The sequence below is a fragment of the Rattus norvegicus genome, chromosome 2, assembly GCF_021556685.1.
Source record: "Rattus norvegicus strain SHRSP/BbbUtx chromosome 2, alternate assembly SHRSP_T2T, whole genome shotgun sequence".
In the NCBI taxonomy this organism is placed as follows: Eukaryota; Metazoa; Chordata; class Mammalia; order Rodentia; family Muridae; genus Rattus; species Rattus norvegicus.
Genome location: NC_141535.1, coordinates 206,084,591 through 206,109,921, shown reverse-complemented (window position 1 = coordinate 206,109,921; position 25,331 = coordinate 206,084,591). Strand labels below are relative to the sequence as shown.

The window sequence follows — 25,331 nt, the reverse complement described above, 5'->3', positions numbered from 1 at the left end:
GTCATATGATGACCCATCCTCAGACACTATGACACACAGCAATGTTTACGTCAGATCTCACTCCAAGACCCTGCTCTGGACAGTTGGGCCTAGGCTGTAAGTTTCAGCACCAAGTTTCAAGATGGGGATATTCCAAGGTAGAATTTTCTCTTGCCAGAAAGTAAGACGTAGCACTACTGGTTTTGTTGAAGATAGGGTTCCACATAGCCCAGGGTAGCCTCAAACTTGCCATGTAGCTGACCCTCCAGTCTCCACTTTCTGTTGAGTAGTAGGTGTGTGTCCCCACATGCAGTTGATGCTGTGTTGGGGACCGAACCTGGGGTTTTGTGCGTGCCAGCTGAGCTAACTTAATTACATGTTCAGTCCATGGCTGCTCCCTTTAAGAACAACTGATTCAACACTCTGATTTAGGATCATCAACTTTATAATTGGAAAGACATTTACCAATCATTTAGTTTGCGCCTTTCTTCCATGAGGAAGGTGAGAAAAGTAAGTTAAAATATCTTGGATACCTGGAAGGTTCTAGGAGAAAAGCCCGTGATGTTCCTATTCTGTATTCCTTCACTAGATGCATATTTGCTTGTGATTTAAATCAAAAAGAAAAACCCTTATACATGCAAACATGCTTTAAAATTTTATTTAGCCTTTCCCAATTCATTGATGTCCGCTTTCTCAAACTCAAGATGTGTTATTCGAATACACAGAGTGTTATGTAATGCTGCTATCTGGCACTTCCAAAATATGCTCCCCCCCATCCCCCAAGTCCTTCTCAAAAAAGCAAGATCTCTTCTGCATTTCTTCAGATGTAAGAATGGAGGGGGAATGTGGACCAGTCTGAATAAACCATCCCTGGGGATGTCTGTGACTTTCTGATGGGGCTGTGCTCATAGCCTTGCACACTGGCTGTATTATCAGACAAACACATTTCCCCTCGAGTTTACATCCCAATAGGCATTGTTACACAGGCAACACATTAGCATGAAACTTGCATGTGAGAAAGCATGCTGCGTAGATAATAACCAAATGACCTAAGAACTGGCGCTAAGCAGGCTTTTTCTCAGCTGTGTCACTGTCACATCTGCCCTGTTTATTGATGGGTACTGAGCAACGCCACCCTTAATATACAGGTGGTTAGTAGCATGTCTCCAGTTGTAACAACCAAAACTATTTTTCCCAAATTGCCAAATGTTCCAGGGAACAGACAGACAGACTGACAGACAGACACACACACACACACACACACACACACTCACACACAAACTCACACACACGATTAGTCCAAGTTAACACCTGGTATGAAATGAAGCTGGTTTCTTGTGAAACAAACAAACAAACAAACAAAACAAAAAAAGAACTAAAAAATAAAGTCCCAATTGAGTTTTTAATATTTTCTCTCAGCAATAAATGAAATGCTAAGATACAGAGGCTCTAGAGTCATGTAAATGCTTCATGCAAATTCTTTCTGGAGCCAGGCATGACACCCAGGCCTATAATCCTAGTGATCAAGACGCTCGGGCTGGAGAGATGGCTCAGTGGTTAAGAGCACCGACTGCTCTTCCTGAGGTCCTGAGTTCAAATCCCAGCAACCACATGGTGGCTCACAACCATCTGTAATGAGATCTGATGCCCTCTTCTGGTGTGTCTGAAGGCAGCTACAGTGTACTCATACAATAAAATTAAAAAAAAAAAAAAAGAAGCTAAGACAGGAAGACCCTGAATTGAAGGCTAGCCCAGGTAACAAACTAAAGACCATAGTGGAGTATAGAGCAAAAACAAACAAACGAAAAGCAAGCAAGCACATCCCTTTGCTCTGGTGGGCTTACTAAAGTGTATTTTGGTATTTGCAGAGGCTTGCTCTCTCTTCACGCTGTAACAGTATGATTTTGATATACCCATACTTCACAACTAACTTTAAAAACAACCGCTTAGCTGCACGGTCCTTTTTCTGTGATTTCTGAGGGCACTGCCAAGATCTTTCTGGTATGTAGCATCCTTCACGAAGAAGTGCAACATGTAAAGTTTCAGGGCAAGTGCTTCATCCTTACTCTACAGGGAAGGACACTAAGAAGGGCAAGACCCAGTGTTAGAAAATAATTGGGTTTTATATTGTGAGAGACTTCATGAAAGGAGAGAAGATGGAGGTGAATCAAGAGCAGGCCGTGTGTGTGTGTGTGTGTGTGTGTGTGTGTGTGTGTGTGTGTGTGTGTGTGTGTGTGTGTTGGAGTGGGGTGGAAAGAGAACAAAGTTGGAAGTATTAATAAGACAGAAACTGACATAAGTAGTGAATTATGTGTCTATGCAACAACCTTGAAATAGTTTCTTTCTAAAGCTTCCTGAAGCTTCTTCCACTGCCCTTTGAGCTGTCGTTGGGACAGTTCTTTGCCTGCCCGTTTAGCCTTCTCAACATCAAGTTCTGTGAAAGAGAAGCCTTTAAAACTCTGTAGCCCTCAGATAGTTTATGTGGAATGAGTAGATGACAGGATGGCGGAAGTCAGGAAGGCTGGTGGGAAACAGGTGTTCTCAGATGGTCTATTAATAGTGTCACCATGGCAACAGTTCTAGAGGAATCTAATAGTGTGTCTCAAAGCCCATAACAGATGAGATGAATCCCACTAGGTAGATACAGATGTGCAATTTTGTTGGACTTCATTTTAAGGGAATAATCATGGGATGCGCTCATAGATCTGTAAGGTAGGGTGGTCTATCCAGTTTGATACTCCTAACCCACATGGCGGAATGAGCTAATTGATTCTGAAAAGTTGTCCTCTGAATATCATACACACATCCATGCCCACACCCATGCCCACATACGTGCAGGCGTGAAAACACACACAGATACACAGATACAGGGTCTTACCCTGTGGCAGGGCTGATCTTCACTGGAATTCTCCCTCAGCCTTCTGAGTGCTGGGATGACAGAGGTGAGCCACCACAGCTGGATCTTTGATTTCTTTACAGTGTTGTGACCATGCCCAAACCGATAGAATAAATACGTACTGCTTTGACGTGAAGAGCCAGGTGTGATGTCTCATATCTGTAATCTCAGCATTTTGGGAGACCCAGGCAGGAGGGGCCTTGAGTTTGAGGCCAGCCCAGGTTAAAGAATAAGACTGTGTGTCTCTAAACGAACAAAGCGAAGGGGAAAAGTATATGAGGAAAAGAATGAAAACAAGGAACAATTCTCCGGTTCCTGTGTACTGTGCACAGACAGTGCTCTCAGGATTTCAGTTGGTGGATATCAGGTTTTCTAGCATTAAAACACCCCAACAGTTTTAATGCTTTGAACATCTGAAATAAGGAAGCCACTGTACCCTAGTAACGCATACCATACTATTCTTTAAAACCAATTCTTAATAAAACTGTGAATATTAACCTATTCTCAGTCTTCCAATGTTTAGGGTATATAGGCATTTCTTAAGAAAAAAATGAAGAAAAACAATCACATTTTGATGAGGAAACAGGGGCTCTTTAAATGTGATGTCTAGCAAGGATGTCCACCCAGAGTCTGACAGCAGAACCTATAGGATTCACTCCTGAGCTGTGTGGCTTCGCAGGTGTAGTCTTGAGCCTGCACCGGTGAGTTTGGATCATATGGGGCATGAGTAAGAGGTTTTCATGGTCTTAGGAGGTCTAGCCAGTGTACAAATCTTTCTTGAATATACCTAAATGTACTTTTGTTGACTATTTATAACACGTGAGAACGTAGTCTAATTCACATGCTCTAATGTCACATTTAAAACAAAATTTTAGAACAGCAGGAAATCAAACACGGGACTATTTTTCCCAGTAGGAAACTTATTCCTGGTGAGCACAAGTTTTCGGCTTCATTGTGAGCAGTACTGCGGAGCACAGAGAAACATGGCACGAATCACCAGCGCAGCCTGCTTAGCTAGTAACATGGTGGACCACTGACGTTTGTTTATTTGACAGCGGACAACCAGAGGCAAAAAAATGTATTACCAAATTTGGAGAAAGCAGATAACTGACATGACTTTTAATGAAATCAAACGAAATATATTTCTGATTGCATTAAGACACACATGCACACACACACCCGCACACACACACACACACACACACACACGCCATTGTTAGACAGACAGACACTGAACTGACTGTGGGAAGATCTTGTAGTGGAACTTCGGCTGTCAGTATTGTATTTTCACGCCTTTTGAGAATGTTTAGGCCTTAGATGAAGAGAAGAAGAAAAGGGACACTGGGATGCCTGATAGGGTAATCCTTTTCAGTAGTGGTGAACAGGTCAAACCAAAGGACACCAGGAAGGGTGCAGACACTGGCTCCCATAGCGTGTAGTAGGAACAGTGAACTCCTGAGGGTACCCCACAGCCTTCCCACATGAGGGCTCAGTCCTTTTTACTTTCTGCAACTATGTAAGAGAAATTTCATCGTGATGATAGTGCCTCGGGGCTTGAAAAATCCTAACAAAATCATGGGTTCTGGATGGAAACACTTCTGTGTAATACTCACAAGATAGCCTCTGCTTTAATAATAAAGATCTTTGATACTATGTCTTTAAATTTCTGCTAGCTTCTATTTAACCGCTCTTTCAGAAGTTATTTATACATATTTACTCAACACATTCTGGAAAATATAAGAACTAATGTCGATTCTCAAGGTCACACACGGTGGCAGGTTACAGGAGCACACTGACTCCTTGTTGCATATAAGTTGCATCTAAGAAACATGGCGGGCACATTTTAGTGATCCATGCAGAGTAGGTTCACGAAAACAAACAAACAAACAAAACCCCAAACAATTAAACAATAGTCAGCCATGAAAACTTAACACTCCCAGTCACGACAGGCATAACAGCAAAAACACCAGCACTGACGGCTTTGTCCAAACCATGCTGGGCTTAGTCAATTCTGCTTAGAGGGGCCAGAAAGGACACTGGCAACCAGGAATGTTCCTGATTCTCAACACTGGGTTCAGACTAAACTCTCCTCACATGGCTTTTCCCTATACTGCAGGCATTTCAGGCTTCAAATAAAAACAATCAACCTTCACTGAAAAGTTGAAAATTGTCTCTTTTGAGTCTCTGGAAGCAGCTCGCTGTAGGTCCATAAGGCAAATGCCAGGGCTCAAACAAAAGCAGCCTCGAGATGTAAACAATAATATTACCGCCAAGGAATTACAACCTTGGACAAAAGCTCTTTACAAGAAATACTATCTGGTAAGGTCGGCTTTTTGGCTTTTGAAGTCCATGTGTTTTATACTTGAGAAGTACTGCATATTTTTTTCTATTATACAGACTTGTGGACTAGATAAAAGTTCACGGTGTTGCTTTAAAAAAAAAAAAAGCAAAAGAACACACAGCATGGAGAAACCACTGAAAACCAAGAGGTGTTTTGGGTTTGTTTGTTTCTGGTTCACATCTTACTTTTGTGGTTGGCATATGGAAAGCCAAACTGGGAAATCATAATGTTGGAGTACTTCAAGGGCATGCCACTGAAGATGTTAACAAGCTTATTCAGACAGTAGGATCTCTGCAGAAAGTGCTCTGCCCGATGCCACATTCCTGAATAACCGTTGGTTTCTTTCTCCAAATTGATGATGTTTATAGGTTTCACGAATATCCCTGAAGACTTGCCAGTGTGCTTGCTGACGATGAAGTTCATGGCGATATCGTCACAGTTTTGGGTCTCGTCGATCAGCGTGTGGACGGCTGCAGGCTGTTTCTGGAAGAGGTCCAGGTATTTGCTGTGGAAGAAGGAGGCTCCGATGAGCACCATGGAGTACTGGTCGCCGTTTCCAAGCCCAGGAGTCTGCAGCTCAAAGCCTCCGTAACTGTAGATACTGGAGGAAGTAGATACGTGTTTTCTAGGTACAAATCCTACGATCTGATCCGGAAATTGCTGAAAAGAGAAAGAAAGGAGCAGACATAGACAGAGATGCTTATGTATTACAGATGGTGTAGCTGGTTCGTCAACTTTCCCTTATTCTTTATTTCTGCATTTTCCTTATTTTTTCACTTTAACTTTCCCAACTCTAGACAGTGTTTGTCTCAGGCTAAGCTTACAGCTTAAATTCCATCACAACCAAAAACTCTCTGAAAAATTCTTACCTTACAAATATTCTCCCACTTCTAGCATCTGATTCAAACAAATTTTAATCCCCAGGGAGTCTAGTCCTTCAAAGTTTTCTCTAAGAAAAGTTGATCATGCTGGTGTGTGTGGCATGTACCCTTAATCTCAGCACTAGGGAGGCAGAGTCAGGAGGACCAGAGGGTCTATAGAATGAGTTCCAGGACAGGCAGGACTACATAGAAGAAACCCCCTCTCAAAAAACCAAGCCAACCAACCAAATGAACCCCAGACCCCCAAAACCAGCAACAATAACACAAAACGAAAGCAAAAAAAAAAAAGAAAGAAAGAAAGAAAGAAAACTTGCTGTCAAGAATATTATTATAGGAGATAGGAGGTAAGTGATCCTGGTTTTCTTTTTTGAGACAAGGTTTCTCTGTGTAGCTCTGGCTGTCTTTGAAATCTTTCTATAGACCAGGTTATCCTGGAACTCACAGAGATCCACCTGCCTCTGCTTCCTGAGTGCTGGGATCAAGGGCTTGTGCTACCACCACCCAACTGTAGAATTTTTTTTACTGCTTTTCAACGTTGATTTTAATGTTCTTAAAAGTCAATATTGATTTTAAACAATATTTTATCCCTCTCAGATTTTTTTGATAGTTCTTTTAAATGATATGTATTCAAATGCTAAATACTGGCTCCCAAGATCTGGTTGTATATCAGCCTTTGTTGTGTAAACCTTGCTTCTAAATCTAAAGCTACTGGTTAAATTAAAGTGGCTACAGCCAATTACCGCAGAGAATAGAGGTAGGTGGAGTTTCAGTTACCTGGCTGGGAGACACAGGTATGGACCACAAGGAGGGGGAGGAGGGAGGGAGGAATGAAGGGAGAAGGTGGAGGGAAAAGGAAGAGGAGGAAGAGGAAGGAGGGAGGAGGAGGAGCAGAAGTAGGAGGAAGAAGCAGGTGAAGGAGACAAAGATGGAGAGAGGGGGAAGGCTACATTCATTAGGCCATGTGGATCCTGAGCACATGGTCAGGAAAAGTGGGTCCTGAGGACAGGCTGAAGGAGCAGAAATAGGGCAAGACTCAAATAGCAAGCACTTGGGGAGCACAGCTGGGGAACTGAGCAGTCTAGCATATAGAAAAATAGATTAGTAATTTGCCTAGTTATTGAGCTAAAGCTGATTTTAAAAAAAATCCATGGGACTCTGCTTCAATTATTGGAGGGCTTTCCTGGTCATGTTAATAACTAGTAGCTTATTAAAATCCATTTATAAGTTCCTTTTCAAAAATATGAATTTATATAAGTAAATATGACATAAATCACATATGCATATACATTCAGATAAGGGATATGAATAGATAGTAGCAAAAATAAGTCTATTAAGGAGGGACTTAGCAAAGGTAAAACAAACAAAAGAAAACACTGAATTTACAGGATTGAAAATTTGCAAGTTTAATTCATTCTTGTGAACTATGTGAACTTCACCCAGTTTGAGTTTCATCTGCCAAGGAGAGGGGTGTTACGTTCTTTGCATTGTACCGGATCCTATCTTTATATTTAGGGAAGGGTGATTTAAAAACAAACAAACAAACAAGCAAACAAACAAACAAAAAACCCCAAAACCTTAAGTGGAATTCTCATAAATGAAGCATTACATTACAACTTTTTGCCTAAGACGATTTCATTTGGGGGCAGGAAAAATCTGTTAGCATAGAAAAAAGGTACAATTCATTGATCAATAGGTAGGCATGAAATTGAAATCAGCAGCTTCTAGAAGGCCGATGTTGGCACAGCACCGTCACCGCCTGCCCTTCCTATCCTGTGGTGTTATGTGGCAGGTGGCCTTAGGGAGGACTTACAAATATGAGCAACTAGGAGAGCACAGCATTCAATCAGAAGATCTGCACACTTCTGGATTCAGGTAATCCGTAATATAGCTTGTGAAGCTCAACTATGATTAGTATATGTTCAGTGGGAGAGCTAGCAAGCAATTTATGCCAGCTCATTCAAGCTGGCATTTAGGGACAACAAAGCCGAAACAAACACCTGCCACCACAATGGTACAGAAATATGACCTCAGAATTTCTCAACATGGGCTCAACTAGTGTGATGGTTTGTATATATGCTTGGGCCAGGGAGTGGCAGTATTAGTGGCCTTGTTGAGATAGATGTGTCACTGTGGGCATGGGCTTTAATACCCCAGTCCTAGCTGCCTGGAAATCAGTCTTCTTCGAGGCCTGCAGATGAAGATGTAGACCTCTCAGCTCTTCCTGCACCATGCCTGCCTAGATGCTGTCATGCTCCTGCCTTGATGATAACGGACTGAATCTCTGAACCTGTAAATCAGCCCCAATTAAATGTTGTCCTTATAAGAGTTGCTTTGGTCACAGTGTCCGTTCACATCGGTAAAACACTAAGACAACTAGTATGCAATTTTGTTGAGGCGATGAATGCTTTCTTGTATAACAAGTTTCTTACATTGTTAGTACACAAATACATTTGGCATTTGGGATACAGATGGTCTGGGGGAAACTTTACTGCATTGTAGTCTTGGCTGCACCAGATCGTTTCATTGTTCTTGGAAGGTGGTTCCAATTTTTCCTCCTAGTACAAGAAGATGTTAAAGCCAACCTTCATGCTGTCTTAACTAAGCTCTGAAACTCTTGATTGGCTTAGGACGATTTCAGCTATGGTTTTAGATACTGTCTGTACTGTCTTCAGTAGCCTCCATTAAAAAAAACTAAGCTGCCCTGGTTAGGTATCACATGGATTAAACTTTACCCGTATGGTATCATGAAAAATATAGGACCATTACCTGCCAGATTGAGAAAGCAAAAACAAGGTCCTGGGCGCTAATGAGCACGTCATCGTCTACCATTAACACCGCTGTGAGGAAAGGAAGAAAAGAGACACTGAACAGACGGAGATGCAAAACGCAGGAAGATGAAGTTGTGTCTACACAGACCATTCAAACTGACTGTTTCTGAACCCAATTACTAAGTCAAAAAATGTATTCCTACAGAGATTTGTCCCCTGGGGGGAAAAAAGTTCTGCCTGAGGGGAAAATACCATCATGCAATTATAATCCATCCACTCAAAAAACTAATGCACGCTTAAACAAAGCCAAGGTGCTTTCAAGAAAATCATACCCAGAGAAACTGTTACACATACATTAAATGTAAATGTCATTGTGCTGGCTTTATGTCAACTTGAGTTGAGAGAAGGGAGCCTCAACTGAGAAAATGGCTCTAGAAATCAGGATGTAAGCAAGCCTGTAGGGTGCTGTCTTAACTAGTGATTGACAGGGGAGGGCCCAGTGGGTGGTGCCACTCCCTGCGCTGGTAGTCCTGAGTTCTATAAAGAAAAACCAAGCTGAACAGGCCAGTAAGGAACACCCCTCCCCCCAACACACACACATCCTCTGCTTTAGCTCCTGTCTCCACACTCCTATGTTGACTCCTTCAGTGATGAACAGTGACGTGGAAGTGTCAGACAAATGAACCCTTTCCTCCCCACGTTGCATTTGGTCATGGTGTCTCATCACAACAACAGTAACCCCGACTAGGACTGCCATCTTATGACTTTTCCTGTAGTGAGTAATATACACTCTGTGTGTACTGTGCCACACAGCATACCTTCTACAAATATTTTAACATTGTCCCCTTGGTCATCATCATAAGATGTCCGTGCAAGCCTCCCCCCGCTGCCCCCTCCCCCGGAAGCTGCTTGTTGAAATCTGGAAATTCCTTCTTAAGTGTTTCAAAGTGCCTTTTGAACGGTGCTTTCCCTGAAAGCCGGAAGTCCGCCCACACACCACAGGCGCCCTGTCAGACCTATCAGATCAACTTTGACTCACCGTTGGTCTCCACCTCAGGGAAGACCTGGAGTCGATTTCTCATTCTGTTTGCCGTTTGTGGTTTGAAGAGGACAGGGATGGGGTGAGGCCCTAGAGAATTCCACAACTCCTCTGGTCCCTTCTCTCCCACATTGTTCCACACCACGATCACTTTGTGCAGATTCGGTACCGCCTGATAATGATTTAAGAGTCTTAGTAAGAGGTCTGTTCTGTTGTACGTCTGCATGATGAGAGTGAACGAATCCAGGGCCGACTTGCTCTGGGATTTGATTTCCCTACGCACAGTGAGCATCTTGTCTTCTTTGATGTTGGGGAGTAAGTTGGTCAAAGCTCCAGCTACTAGCAGCAACACAAGGATGATCACCAGGGAGAACCGGAGCACACGGATCCCCATGACTCTTCCCGGAAGTTTGCAGATGTGGCAACCCCTGGAGTAGAGATGGCAATATAATACAGTTACTGTTTCAATTAAGTCATTGATCACTTTTGTCAGGGATTTACATTCTTTTGTAAAGTGATTTGGCCTGACAAATATTTTTAAAAAAAGTAGTCTTACATCCTTTTAAAAATGTATTTTTACCAATTCTTTGAGGACGTCATATAATGTATTTGGATCATAAGCATTTCCCACTCCTCCCCATAGCTCCGCCCCAGCTCCGCCCCAGCTCCGCCCCACAGCTCCTCCCCAAGGCTCCGCCCCACAGCTCCTCCCAGGTCTACCACCACTTCCCACACCACTTCAAGTTCTTTTTAAGCTTTTTAAGAAGAACCCACTGTTGGGGTAACCTTTTTGTACTCTGCGTGAAGGTTGTCTTTGTATTTTTCCATTGCTGATTGCTCTCCGTGCAGTCTGCTAAGTACGGGGAGGATTTCGGTATTGTTATTCTTAGGGGTCATCCCCTGCCTCGGTATTTTGTGGACATTCACCTTCCTCACTTGCTGGTCGGCTTAATAAGGGACTGATGAGCAATAGTTAGTCAGGAAAGAGAGGGCGGGCCTTCTGGGCTGAGAGAGGGTCTCAAAGAGGAGAATCAGACTCAAGGAGATTTGCCAGCAGGACACCGAGGTGGTCAGATGTACCCGGACTGAGTGAGTTAAAGAACTAGTCAAATGGTGGTCTTGACCTAGGATAATAGGATTAAGTCAGTCCAGCTAGCTGAGCTGCAGCCTAACCTAAGGCCTAAGCAATAATAAAAGTTAGTAAGTCGCTGGCATTATTTTCACCACTGGTGGGTCCAGAAAGTCCCGCTATAACTCACAGAGACCAATTTGTGCTGACCATACGTGCCTAAGTTTGGGTCTACCCCTGGAGTATAGTCCACCTCCGGGGCCATACCCTTCAAGCGAAAAGGAAAACCATGTCTCTCTCACCCTGAAGCATCAACTATCAATAGCTCTCATGGGCCCCTCCACTCATGATGAGAATGTTGTCTAGCTTGATATGTGCAGGCGGTAGCTACAGTTTTCCTCTTCCTCCCCTCCTTCTTCTTCTCCCACCTTTGTCCTCCTCCATCTTCTTCTCATTTGACAGTTTAGATAGCTCGTGGGGATGCAGTAACTTTTCTGGGACTACTCACCAACTTGAACAACAGCACTAGGTTTTCCCTCCAGGAAGCCCATGCCTGTCTGCCAGGCTGTTCAAGCCTGTGGGCCATGCTGCTCTGCCAGGATTCACATGCATGTTGAAGTAGGGGTCACGGTGGTTTGAATGGGAACAGCCCCCACAGGGACTAAATCATCTCAGTTGATGAACTGTTTGAAAAGATTAGGAGCTGTGGCCTTGTTGGAGGAGTGTGTCAATGGGAGTGGGCATTGAAGTTTCAAAAGTACCCCCTGCCCCCCCAGCTTCCCCCTCTCCTTCCCTTCTTTCCCCCTCTCACCCCATTCTCTCTCTCTCACTCTGTCTTTCTCTGTCTCTGTCTCTGTCTCTCTCTGCTATCTATAGACATCAGAATGTAAAGCTCTCAGTTACTTCTCCAGCACCACCTCTGCCGGCCTGCAGCCATGCTCCCCACACCATAGTAATAGAGTATCCCTCTGAAATTGTACACAAGATCCAAATAAAATGTGATCTTCTGTGAGAGTTACCTTGGCTGTGGTGTCTCTACAGCAATGGAACAGTAACTAAGACCCCCAGGGGGGCTCTTGTGCTTCCACAAGACCAGGTCTCACAGCACAGATCCCAAGGTACAGTGATGCACATTGCAATCCCGGCATTCAAGAGGCTGAGGCAGGAGGATGGCAAGTTCCAGGACAGCCTGGGCTACCTAATACAGACTAAGACCTTATCTCTAACAAAATAGAGTACTCTTCCTGAGCTAATCATAGTAGCGGTGAACACAGCCGAAGAGGATAGCTTGTATCCTCACTAGTCAGAAGGTTCTAGCTAATCAACCTAGCCAACGTATGGGTTAAATCTTACTGTCAATTTTACAGACTTAGAAATTATCTCCTGGTTCCACACATTGTCATTTCCTGGATTGCTACCTCCTGCTCCAACACTGGTGGTTTTTAATTAACCCTGCTTCTGATTCCAGACGATTTATTACACCCACAAACCTCCACTAAGCTTTTCAGGCATGTCCTTACTTTGTTATTTTGGTAACTGTCTCGTATCCACTTTGCCAGTAGGTGAATCCAGCTTGCTGTAGCTGTAACCGTCTTACAATATAACCCCTAGGGCTGTCTTTGAGTAGGAAGCAAGGCTTCCCTGCATAGTTTCCCAGCGCACCATAAAGAGATAAAATCAGTGGATTCCTTAGGCTTTGCTCTCAGAACCTGCTCTAGGCAGGTACCTGAGTCTTTAATATTATTTCAAGATAAACCAAGTACAGTCTAGATAAAATGTCTGCCTTTTTCCCTCACTTTGGGGCCAGTCCTCACACCTTAGGGGCCTAGTCTACAAGTATAAAACCCAGATTTGGGAAAATAGATTCTTCAAAGAAATTCACTAATGAAGAGACTAGATTAAAAAAAAAGTCAACTAGGAATTTCTGGTCAACACAAAAGTACTTTTAAGTCAACAGAACAGATTTCTCAGGATGACAATGAATAGGAGAGTCTGGGAGAGACACATCAGTGGATGAAGTTAGTCACACAAGCTTGAGGACCCGAGTTTGACCCTCAGCACTCCTGTGAGAAGCTGAGTGTGGTAAGCTCTGCAGAGACAGACAAGTGGGTTCTCGGTGCTTACTGCCCAGTTGAGCTTAGTGGGTGAACACCATATCCGAGTGAGAGAGAGAGAGAGAGAGAGAGAGAGAGAGAGAGAGAGAGAGAGAGGGAGATCATATTTCAAACAACCAAGGTGGCTGGCGCTTAAGGAAGACTAGATTTATTATTATAGATAATTGCAAATTATTGACAATGTCAAACACACTCTGGACTGACAGTGTCACCTTTATACACCAAAGTTGGAGTCTGTCCCCTGTACCATCACACAAGTCTTGTCCTTCAAACACCTTCTAATCCCCTACTTTACCTGTATCCGAAAGGTTTCTGGAGATCTGAATAATTTATGTCTTTAGAGATAGGTCATAAATATTTCATTTGGCGTGTATTAACTAATGCAGCAATTAAATTATGCAAATTTTAAAATTTGCATGGAAGTGCAAAAGAGAGGACTTTCTAAACTTCAGTACCAGGGGCACACTACTTCGAGAACAGCTGAAGTCAAGCACTCTTGTAGGCCCATTGCCAACCTTGATGCACTCTGGAGAACAGTTCAGCTTCTTGTGTTTTGTTTCTTTCTAAAGACCGACCCTATCACCTCATTCATAGCTTGTGCTCTCAGTGGGACATGAACGAACACATCAGTGAGATGTGAAGACGTGAGAAATAAATAAGCCCGGCCGCCTCGCTCTTGCTCTCAATCCCAATTTTTCTCCTTTATTTTTTTTCCATTTAAAAAATAAATATACACATGTCTGTGTATATTTATTGATGCTCTGTCTTGTTGGGAAACCCTGCTATTTTCAGTGAAAGTCCACCATGTCTGGATAGCTCCTCTGAGCTAGTTGAAAAATGGAGGGCTCCTTTGCCTCTTTTCTACCTTATCTAGGGAGCCCCAACCCCCACACTCTACCTGAGGAATATCACATAATCCTTTGCAAAATTACAGGTTCAACTTCCTGGGAGCCTCTTTATGCAAATGAGCTATCCCCAGAACCTTAAACTTCAGCCAATGAAACTTCACCCTAAGAAGAACCCCTTCCCACTTTCCAAGGTTTATATAGTCCCTGTTCACCCCAATAAACTGTATTGCATAACCCGTTTCATCGAATACCGTCTGAGAGAGCTGTCTGAAGCTTGTCTAAAAGAACTGTAGCACTAAAAAGCTGTAACACTGGTATCTTCAGATGAGACCTCCTCCCTCCAGCGTTCACTGCCAGACCAGAATCCTGCTGATCCACCTGTTCCAGATTTGCCTCATCCTCTCTCCTCCCCCAGGAGTGTGCACTGGGGTCCAGACACCCCAGGGGAAGACTCGAACCTCGGAACTCGGCTCTGCTGCTCCAATCCTTCCCTGCTTGGTGTGCAGCAGAGCCTGGGCACCCAAGGGAAGGAGCAAAACCTTTTGGTTATTTTGATAGACTGTTATCCTACACAGGAGGTTTTCTTTTTTCTTTTTAAGATTTATTTATTTATTATATATAAGTACACTGTGGCAGTCTTCAGACACACCAGAGGAGGGCATCAGATCCCATTACAGATGGTTGAGAACCACCATGTGGTTGCTGGGAATTGAACTCAGGACCTCTGGAAGGGCAGTCAGTGCTCTTAACCACTGAGCCATCTCTCCAGCCCACAGGAGGTTTTCTAACCAGGGATTATTGTACCATCCAGGCAATAGCTGACCCAGTCTGGAGATGTTTTGGGTTGTCATAGTGGAAGTGGGGATACTGTTTGCCATCTAGAGGGTAGATGTCCCAGTGAGCGGGATGGCACCCACATCAGAGTGCTACCTGGCCTGTTACGCCCAAGTGCCAAGGCAGAGAAGCCTGAGTGTTCCCTTGTGATGTGCAAACACGGGACAAAGCTGTCAAAGATGCCCCAATATTTACTTGCCTCACTGTATAGATTTATGGTTTAGGGAGAGACACTTGCCTAAGGTTGTGCAGCCACAGTGGGATACATGGCAGTGGCATCAGATCCAAGGCCAGTTTTTCTGGGTAGCAAGCCTGCCTACTACAGCATAGCTGTCACTAAAGTACCTGGCAAGGAATGTAAAAATTAATTCTTTGTGTACCAAACATTTTTATAGCTTTAGCAGGAATGCTATATTGCATATGACACATCCATCTAAAGAACACGAACATCTTGTTCTTCTAACATCCTCACGGAGGATACGCAACATTTTGTTTATGTTTTTAGTTGTTGTTGTTGTTATTGTTTTGTTTTTGTTTTTAAAGATGGGGTCTTGCCATGTAGCCCAGGTTGACCTCAAATTCTAACTTGTGCTCCCTCAGCATCCTGAGTGCTGAAAATGCAGGTAAGTGCCAATGACTTATTTTCAAAACACTTTCAGTGTCCCAAGGGAACTCAGGACAGTCCCTTCAATCCCCATTAATCTCTTCCTTCCCCAGCCCCAGACAACCACAGATATACTTCCTGTCTCAATGAATATGCCTAGGTTAGTCATTTCTGTGAACGGAACTATACATTATATGGCTTTTTGTCTTACTCCTTTTACCTAGCAAAAATATATTAATCTCATACACAGATAGAGGCAAGTATGTGTATGCAGTGTGTGTATGCATGTGCATCTTGAATGTGGGTGGGCACATGTGTGTGAACTCCAGAGGCTGACACTAGGTGTCTTCCTCAGTTATCCACTTTATTAAGTGAGGCAGGGTCTTTTACTGAGCCAGGAACTTGCAGATCTGCCTCGTCTAGACAGAAAGCTTGCCCCAGGGACTCTGTCTCTGCCTCTGGAGGGAGCACAAGGAATGGGGTCGGGGTGAGGTGAGGGGATACCATACCTGCCTGACATCTATATAGGCCCTGAAGACCCTCACATTTGCACTGCAAGTACTAAATAGTGAAGCATCTTCCTGCACTCCCCCTGTTCCCCATACCCATTCTATTCTCACTGCTAGATAACATTCTATTTGTGATGGTTTGCATATGCTGCTAGCTGCCTGGGGATGCTCAGTCTGCTCCTGGCTTCCTTTGGGTGAAGATGTAGAACTCAGCTCCTCTTGCACCATGCCTGCCTGGATGCTGCGATGCTGCCACCTTGATGATAATGGACTGAACCTCTGAACCTGTAAGCCAGCCCCAATTAAATGTTGTCCTTTATAAAACTTGCATTGGTCATGGTGTCTGTTCACAGCAATAAGACCCTAACTAAGACACTATTATACAGATATTTCACATTTTGCTTTCCTATTCATTGATGGCTGGGCACTTTGGTTGTTTCCACATTTGGATTATTAACAGTATTGCTGCCGTGAACATTTGTTATCATTTCTCCTGGGTGAGTGCTGAGCAGTGGAATTACTGATTTATGGTGTTGAGGAATGTTTCAACTTCTGAGCGAAGCGGTTTCTGGGTGATCATTATTGGAGTTTTTTAATGAGGACATAAGGTAAAGTAAAAAAGAAAGCAATACACAGCGAATGAACTGTGAGTTACAAATACATGGATGCATTTAGATGGTAAGGAAGATCTGAGTTTTCTAAGACTCGCTATTTATCAACGGTCGCCAGAAGCAGTGCTGCTGGATTCTTTTCTCAGGGCTAGTTTCTTCAGACTCCAAGAGCAATGATTATGCAGAGAGAAGCTGTAAACAAATACGCCAGAGTGGAGCAGGAACAAAAAAAAAATGTCCTCTGGCTCATCAGGTAGAAACACAGCAAGCATCTTGGCACCCGACAACGAGGATCTGCCGCGTTCATCTTGTGCCACAGATGGTAGGAGGCTGATAACGATTCTGCCATTTCGCTGCGAGATCTGCCCGATACAGCACAGACTGTTTCTCTTTGGGCTCCTTCTCTAGGATGTGTACTTGCATAAAAACTGATGATTACAGACTACAGATGCTCAGAAAAAGGCCTTCGTCAGCCAGGCCTCCCCCCGCCCCCCCCCCACTATCCCAAGGTGGGAATGCGGAGGTCCATTCACACCGTGGTCTTCCATCTACAGACATGCAGGACGAGAGCTGGAGCAGACAGATGCCAATGCCAATGGCCCAGCAGCCTACAGCTCCTGGCCAGGTATCGTGCATGCAAATAGCACTGTTCAAACTATAGCACTGTTCAAACTGAGGCAAAGGGGCAAGCCGGTCTCTGTATTTGCCACGTACCTACAGAGTGCCTCCTTCTGCCCGGGTGAATAAACGTTTGCTGATTCTTGCAAATACCACCCGTGCTGTGCAACTTTCCCTCACTGCTGTTCATCCTGGAACTCCATACATGGAGACAGATACTGTTTCCGGTTTTACAACTGCACCCCATCACCCTTTCTGGAGTGGATGTATCTCTTTTCTTAGATATATTTGTCTTGTGTGGGGAGTGGCCCTTATCATGCATAAGGAGGTGAGGGGACGACTGATGGGAGTCATTTCTCTCCTTCCACTTGTGTGAGTCCTGGGGACTGTGCTCAGGTTGACAGGCTTGCCAGCAGGTGCTTTTATTTGCTGAGCCATCTCACTGTCCTACTGTGGGGCAACATTTTGAGGAACTAGGTGGCAATCTTTAGGAAACACAGTAACATCTGTCTCACTGAGGCAGTGTTGTCACTCCAAATAGCTGAACAGACTGAGGAAATCTGTGTTGAAGTTGCCCTAACTTGGGCTGGGGAGATCGTTCAGAAGTTAAGAGCACTGGGTACTTTTCCAGAGGAGCTGAGTTCAATTCCCAGCAACCACTTGGCAGCTCACAACCATCCATAATGTGATCCGATGCCCCCTTCTGATGCATGTAGGCATACATGCAGATAGAGCACTCATACATTAAAGAAATCAATCTCCAATTGCCCTAATATTTTGCAACTGATGCCTAAAGAGATAACAGGATAAATTCAAATGTAAATTAGGTCCAATCAGGAAGGCATTCAAGAAATGTTTCCCTACGTAAAAGGCCTGGGCTGTCACCGTTAGGTGATGAAACAAAAGAGTCATAAATGGGACCTCAAGCCCAAGCCATAGAGGCTACTTTTCTACTTTCAACACCAGGATTGGGACTTGCTTGGTTAGAGAATACATATGCTCAGGAAAGGGTGGTCACCTGCCAGGAGATAAAATCATCTCAAAGTGGAAAGAAGAGCTCGGTCCAGAACCTGGGCTTTGCTTCTTTCTATACACAGACGTGCACAGGTGTAGCCACGGTGCTTGAGTAATAGACAGCCCAAGTCTCTGGCTAGTTTTGTTCGCATTTGCAACTCTGACCCCACCCCATCTTTCTGCGGTTACTCTGAATGGAAATATTTTTTACTATCTCAGTTTCTACAGAAACTCTTGGTGAACACGCTTATTTATCTTGGGGGGAAAGCACCATCTGTTGGACATCATCATCCTTTGAATTTCCCCAAAGGTTTAGGAGGTAATGATAATCAAGGAGTGTCTGACTGACTCAGGCTGGCAGCAGAACAAATCTGAGCAGACAAAATTCTTACCTGCTTGACTGTCACAGTTTGGTCCTGAGCTTCCTTTCATAGGTTCATGTGACTCAATTCTGATTGTGGAGCCTTTAGGAAGTGGGGCACTCAAGGGTAGGCCTTATGGGTTATCGATCCTCCTGGGTCTAGTGGACCTCTCTGTGACCTCGCTGACCCCATGTAGTGAGCAGCACGGTCCAACCACCAACTGCCATGCCTTTCCTCCCATGATGAACTGTAACCTCCCAAACAGTGAACCAAAATAAATCCTTCTTCCATCAAGATTGTCTCTATGAGCAATAAAGTAATGAATGCATTGACAGATTAAAATTTAGTTTTAGAATTTATTGCAATCTGAAGTTTTTTTTTTTCTTTTCTGGGTGTTTTAGGGTAGCTTAAGAAGAGAATATTGTTGAAGATTTATTTATTTTTATGCATGTGAGTGTTTGCCTACATGGTGCGTAAATACACAGTATGCATGCCTGATGCCTGGTGGAGGCCAGAAGCACATCCTCTTTTGCCAGATGTCATGTGGGTGCTGGGAACCGAACCTCTGGAAGAACAGCCAGTGCTCTAAAGCACTGAGCCATCTCTCTGACCCTGATTTTTGAGGATTTTGCCAACATTCAGGAATTCCTTCTTGTCACTGTTACTGTAGAAATGCCACACAGCTCTTCTTACATTCTGTCTCTCTGTCCTCTCACTTTATACCAGTGAAGCTTCACTTCTGTTACCTGCTTGGCAAGTCTAAACATACCAACAATATTTTGCTATTTTGTATTCATATTAAACTAACTACAAAAGGTAGAATAGACACACACACACACACACACACACACACACACACACACACACCCCGTCACACATTATCATTGATAACCACCTAAGCCCTACCCTTTAGATGGCCTAATTTCGCCTTTAGTACATTTTTGAAACCACAGTTCTGAAACAGAAACTATAAAATGTAATTTTTAAAAATCTCCATGTACAGCATCACCTTTGACTGGGTAAGCGCTGCTGTACCAGGTCATTCTTCAGCACAAGCTGCGAGAAAATCACTTCTGGACCAATTACATTTCGTCCAAGCCCTCTGCTGTGGGCAGCCAGGTTGAGCAAGCCATTCCGTTACGGATAAATCAAGTTGGAGGGAATCACACTGGCAGCTTTCAAAGCAGAGCATCAGTCACGAGACACCTGTGTCTCCATTTCCCTTCCCGCTCTCCCCGGCCTGTCTGCACCAAAGCTCATCAGTCTTGGGTTTTCTGCTCTTCTTGTCTTCCTTCCTCCTTAAAACAACATTCTCAACCCTGCTGTCGGGAGCTAGTATCAATAATTAGAATTTACTATCAGTGATTTATGGAGAAAATAAAATATAAACATGTATAAATTGTTTTTAATGCAGCCTGCCTCCTCCAATCTCGTCATTTATCACTGAGGCACGCAAGGAGGTCCCCTCGATCGTCAAAGTGCACAGGTGTCAACTATTGCAGTAAAGAGTGTACCTAGCCTTGCTCCTTTCTCTTGGAACTGTCAGTTAATTACAGAGGATCAAGATGCTAATGATGTGTTGGGAGATGACCAACCCAACGCAAGCTTACTAGAAGAGGCTCGGGGGTGGCCTTGTTCCTAAGAAGAACATTGCAGACACGTACAAGGGCCCGAGGCATCAATGGATACTAAGCACAAAGCTGGAAATAGAAAAGCATTTTTAGCCCAGCAGAGTCTAATGCAAAATTAGTTTGAGAATTGGGTCAAAAAGAAGTCAAGTCCATCTGCAATCTTGAAATTTTGCCATTTCAGGACACTGGTGCTTTTCATTTGAACCTCTAGCTGTTTTAGTAATAGGAAGACTGGGGGAGAGGAGAGCAAGATTGTTAGGCAACAAAGTCCTGGACTGTCCGGCAATGCTCTCCCTCCTAGCTGAAACTAGTTTCAAAGTCACTTCTTGAAGAGAAACAGATTCATGCACATGAATTATGGCTTGTAAGTATTTTCAGATACTAAGCCTAAGATGAGTTCTTCCTATTCGTGTGAGCTTTTTCCCTTTAGTGGGGAAAGGTCACACAATCCCAGGTGCTCTATCCTGTCAACAAATATTCATAGGTTCCTACCATGTGCCCAGCACTGTGGGGGAAGAGAGGCAGACTTAGCTCCTCCCCTCACTTAGCCTAGGGATAACAACACAAGCTGTCTAATTAGACAATGGTTCCAATTGATAGTACTTCTAATTTTTGAAGAGGAAAAAAAATAAAATAGGCACACTTCATTTTGTAGATGTGATAGGTAGGATAGAATATGAAAAGTATTTCCTGCAGCACAGAGTGGTGGGACAGAACCAAATCCCCAACTCACCTAGGAGCCACTCTGTATTTTCTCTGTGTTTTACAGGACTCTGTTTTCAGCTTTATTCCAGACAGTAAGAGTATTCCATATAGAGAGATAATGGACGCAGCAGTGTACAATCAGTGACAGGGTGCATACGTAGTGTATATATGGAGCCACAGGCCCAATCCTTAGATAAACTGATAAAAACAGGTACTACATTTGATTTTAGCCAAAAGGCCAATACACAATGGCTCAATCCTAGAAAGGCTTCCATCCACCTTAAAATAAACAAACAAACAAACAAACAAACAAACTACAAGTATTGATTTTATCTAACATCTGGACTATGACTTCGGTGGATCCACCTTAAAAGAGGTGTTATGGTATTTTCTAATTGGTTCTGTCCCAGCCACAATTTTTATTTTTTGGAGACAAGGTCTCATTATACAGTCAAGATTGGCATAAAATTCACAGTCCTCGTGGTCTAACCTCCCTAGGGCTGGGGCTGCTTCCGCATCTGCCAGAACTTTCAGTTTCAAGGAAACAAACCAACCAACGGAGAAAATCTGAACTAAGCCAGGTATGCCACACCTGCCATTGACACAAGCCTTTGACCCAAGGACTCATAGTCAGAGCCAGAAGCAGGCAGATCTCCCTGAGTTAAGAGGCCAACTTGGTAAGCATACTGAATGGCTTCTTGGCTAGTCAGGGCTATGGAGGAGGCCCTGTGTCAACAACAACAACAACAACAACAACAACAACAACACATCCAAATGAAAAACAACCTCATACTAAAATGATGGTATTTCACTAATGTCATACAGAGCAAAACAAAACAAACAAAACCAGTCACGCAAGTGTCCACGGATGAACAAATAACCATCCATTTGGGAAGCGCGCTATACACACACACAATGGACTTTTAATTCAGCCTTGAAAGGGAAGTTTAACTATGTGAAACAAATTCTCACACAAAAGGGACCACGACTGTCTGCTCTCACTTACACGGGTTATTTAGTACAGCCAAAGTCACTGAAACACGATGTACACTCACGGTTGCCGAGGGTTGGGAGCAGGTGGAGGAGGAGAGTTTTATCTGGAGATCAGTTATACAACAATATAAAAATACTTGAGACTACTGAACTGCAAGAACGACTGAGATGGTACATTATGTTATATGTATTTTACTGGATTTTTTTAGTTGTTTTTTTAAAGAGACAGAACTTGTTACTTACCTCATCGTATTATTAATTTTTTTACAACAGCATTCCTTACAGCTTCAGGGCTTCATGGGAACAGGCTCTCTTGGTACTATTAAAAGACAGCAAAGAATTCTCTGTGATGCTTTGAGTGACTTTTAAATGAAAATTTGCTATTCTAGGTTCTAGAAATGACATTTGGAGACATAAGGCAGAGAGTGTTTTATTGTTGGCTGATACTAACACTGCAGCGATCTGGTTTTTAGATTTCTCCGAGGGTCCGGAAACAGAGTAAACAGAGACGATCCCAATTGATGCACTCGAAACCAGAGCATACACAGTGAAGGGTCACCAAGGCCCGTGACTGTAATTTGCATCACCAGTTAATCTCTAGCCCTAGCGTCTTTACTCTTACCCTGTATCACAACTCCTTTTTAAACCAACACTTCACAGGACATTGATCCGATGTATCTCATAAACCATGGGCCTAAAATAGGGTCGCAGACAAATGCCACAGGGATTACTGAGGTTGACAGATGGTATCCTTCTCATTCTTGCTGTCTATTACTGGACCCAGCATGGGAGGAATTTCCGTACTCTAATCTTCTCTGCTTTCATAGTTCAACCTTCCACACACTTCAATCAACCCCCTCCTAAAGTGTGCACAATTCATCTAAAGCAACTGACTATATACATAAATATTTAAAATAGAAATACATTCATCAATTTATTACCATGTCTATTTTACAGTCTTCCCTAGCCATTTAGTCCCTGTGATGAGTGAAGGACCTCTGACTGGAGACTTCATCCGGTCGCAGACTTGCTTAAACACTGACCACTAAATCAGAGCCGAGGAATCAAAAACATTGTCCCCCCACTCGCTTTTTGTAATGATAAGAATTACTGTGGGAGAAGAAGGAGTGGGTGAGCATATAGAGAAAGGCTCATCGAGCAATAGCTGTCTCTGCTCGCCGTTTCAAACTCATCCCTTGTGCACAACTTAAAGACCATGCAATTCTCAAATACCGATGAGCTTGTCTTTCTCTCCACCTCTCTCTCTTTGCATTAATTTGTCCTCTCCATAAAACTCTTCGAGGAGAAGAACCCTGTCTTATCTCAGTTTATAGTCTCAAAACCCAACACAGAGCCTGACACATACTAGATACTCAATAGAGTCCAATTTTGACAGGGGGGCCATATGTTAACATGTGGGACATATGCTCACCTATACATAAGTTAACATGTACAGGGCAGATACCATTTCAAGATTACAAAAGGAAGTGAGGCACAGGGGAAAGAACTTCACGTTTCCTGGTTTGAAGCCTGTCCTTTCGTGCTTTATATTGCAAACGAAAATGCCTTTAAGGCTGAATTGACCTTTACATTGTCCAGGGCTAAGGATGAGAAATAGCACTGCCACAGTTTGCAGGGAGAAGATCCTGAAGAGCAGAGCTACCTCTGGGGGAAAGGGGTGTTGAGGGAGGTAAATCTAGGAGTCTCTGGAAACTGATAAAGCTGAAATTAAATTCCTTTAATGTCTTTCAAAACTATTCAATAACGGGTAATGTGGGTTTCTCCCTATGCCAGCTAAGCAATTTCAGATTTACAACAGTGCAAGATGGAATACAGAATTTATTTCCAAAGGCGGAATAAAAAAAAAAAAAAAAAAAAAACCCACATAGGCTCAAATTGCAGCTGACCTTGATGAGAAGGCTAGAAATCAGTTGCTGAAACTTGATTATTTCTATATATCATTCCTACCACTATACTGAAAAAAAGCAGTCTTGAAGGGAAAAAAAATCAATTGCAATAACTATTTAGCCTTTAACGACCTAATCTGCAACCAGTTAGAACTGCCCCAGCAATGCAGTGGGTAAAATTGAAAGACTCATCTAAACAAACAACAAACAAAAATATCCTTTCAAAAGTAAATAAATGCTACTCATTGAGAATATTTGCTTAAATAAAATAATGGCAAATAACCCAAGAAAGGCAAAGACAAAAGAGACATGTTCGTCCTACAACTTACAGAATCAAGCCATTTGTTACCAGCAGCTTTTAAAGACGAACATTTCAAAACATTACAAAATATATCTTCAAAAAATTCAAGTTACAGAATAAATCCTTCCAACCCACAAAGTTCCAAGAACGAGGGCAAAATAGGTATAGGTCCCAAATGGAAAAATTAAATCAACGAAAGAGAATTTTACAGTTGCCTCACCTCTAGTGCAGGAGATTGAAGTGGGGCCAGCAGGGTTTATTTGCAGCTTGGTTAGCATAGATCGGAAGGGGAGTCTCCTTTGCTTGCCTCCTTCCCACCCACTTCCCTAAACCGGGCTTCCAACCTCTCTGCTGGTCTAATTGATAGAAAATGTGCCGCCTGCAAAGTGAGTGCCTGGAGCAGGGGACAGTCCCTGAATGGCCACCCCTCCCTCGCTTTGGGTAACGCTCCACTTCCTGTTAGGCAAAAAGGCATTCCCGAGAAGCTCCGTTTTGTAGTTTCCAAGCCACCTCTCTAAAGCCAGACCCCCTTTCTGGGTTCCCCCTTCTAGGTAACAACTTTTAATCATACATGTTGACGGTCTAGCTGACCATGTCTAAATAATCCCCGAGAAAGATGCTGGAGTGTGCCCAGGCCCACAAGGCTCATCCCCAGCATCACTTCATCCTGGTGTCCCACCCAGCCGGCTTGTGTCTGCACCTCCAGAAATAGACCATAGTGACAGCTACTGTCTTGGGGTGACAAGGATGCTAAAGGAACGTGTATGCGGTTGTTTTCAGGGCTGCAACCAATTGAGGTTGTTGGGGAGAAATAGCATGGAGCGGACCTCAAGGCCATACTCTATGGCCCTCTTCCTAAAGGATGTCTTTCAAATACCTTTAAGAGTTTCTTTTGCAAGGCACTCAACGATCGCGTACCGCATCACGGTTTCCGCGGGTAGCTTGGGCTCCCTTAGCGTTGACCTCGTGAAGCCATCCTCGCACATCCCGCGCAGTGGCGGCGCAGCATGTGGCCGCCTGGGTTTTTCAATGATGCTGCCTAAGGCACAGCGGGGATTTGAGGTCCTTAGGGGGTTAATGCTGAAGGGGCAGGAGCGGGCTGCACTGCATCCGGGGACGTTGGTGGTGGACGATCCGGGTTGGTGACACGGGCCCTGAACCACTCAGTCACGTCTGCAGAGAGCCAGCAGGGATATCATTCGTGAGTTCAGGTGATAGGACCCCCCCAGCTTAGCTAGTGATAGATCCCCAAGCTCTCAGCCCCGACTTTCCGCAGTCTTCCACAGTCCCTCCTCCTCCCCGTAAGC

General features: G+C 43.7%; 1 protein-coding gene and 1 long non-coding RNA gene across 7 annotated transcripts in view; one reads left to right on the top strand and one right to left on the bottom strand.

The window, feature by feature from the left end:
- LOC120100923 (uncharacterized) overlaps positions 1-5,879 on the top strand; it is a 28,174-nt gene extending 22,295 nt beyond the window's left edge. Inside the window, exon 2 of the long non-coding RNA XR_015676795.1 lies at positions 5,585-5,879. This is a non-coding gene — a long non-coding RNA (uncharacterized LOC120100923). The remainder of the gene's footprint in view (positions 1-5,584) is intronic.
- On the bottom strand, positions 622-25,327 carry Extl2 (exostosin-like glycosyltransferase 2). Of its 6 annotated transcripts, none has more exons than XM_087624797.1 (6): positions 24,902-25,327; positions 22,060-22,135; positions 10,188-10,332; positions 9,905-10,076; positions 8,864-8,934; positions 622-5,876 (listed from the first exon to the last, which is right to left on the bottom strand). In XM_087624797.1, the coding sequence occupies exons 2-6, from the start codon at positions 22,062-22,064 to the stop codon at positions 5,391-5,393; spliced, it is 879 nt and encodes a 292-aa protein (XP_087480923.1). In that variant the 5' UTR covers positions 22,065-22,135; positions 24,902-25,327; the 3' UTR covers positions 622-5,390.
- Between the last annotated feature and the right edge of the window lie 4 nt (positions 25,328-25,331).

Coding starts and splice junctions, on each gene's coding strand:
- Extl2 (XM_087624787.1), bottom strand. Junction 8,935..9,904: donor CCCTGAGGTGGAGACCAACG/GTGAGTCAAAGT, acceptor CTTTCCTCACAG/CGGTGTTAATGGTAGACGAT. Junction 5,877..8,863: donor TTGCTTTCTCAATCTGGCAG/GTAATGGTCCTA, acceptor TTCTCTTTTCAG/CAATTTCCGGATCAGATCGT.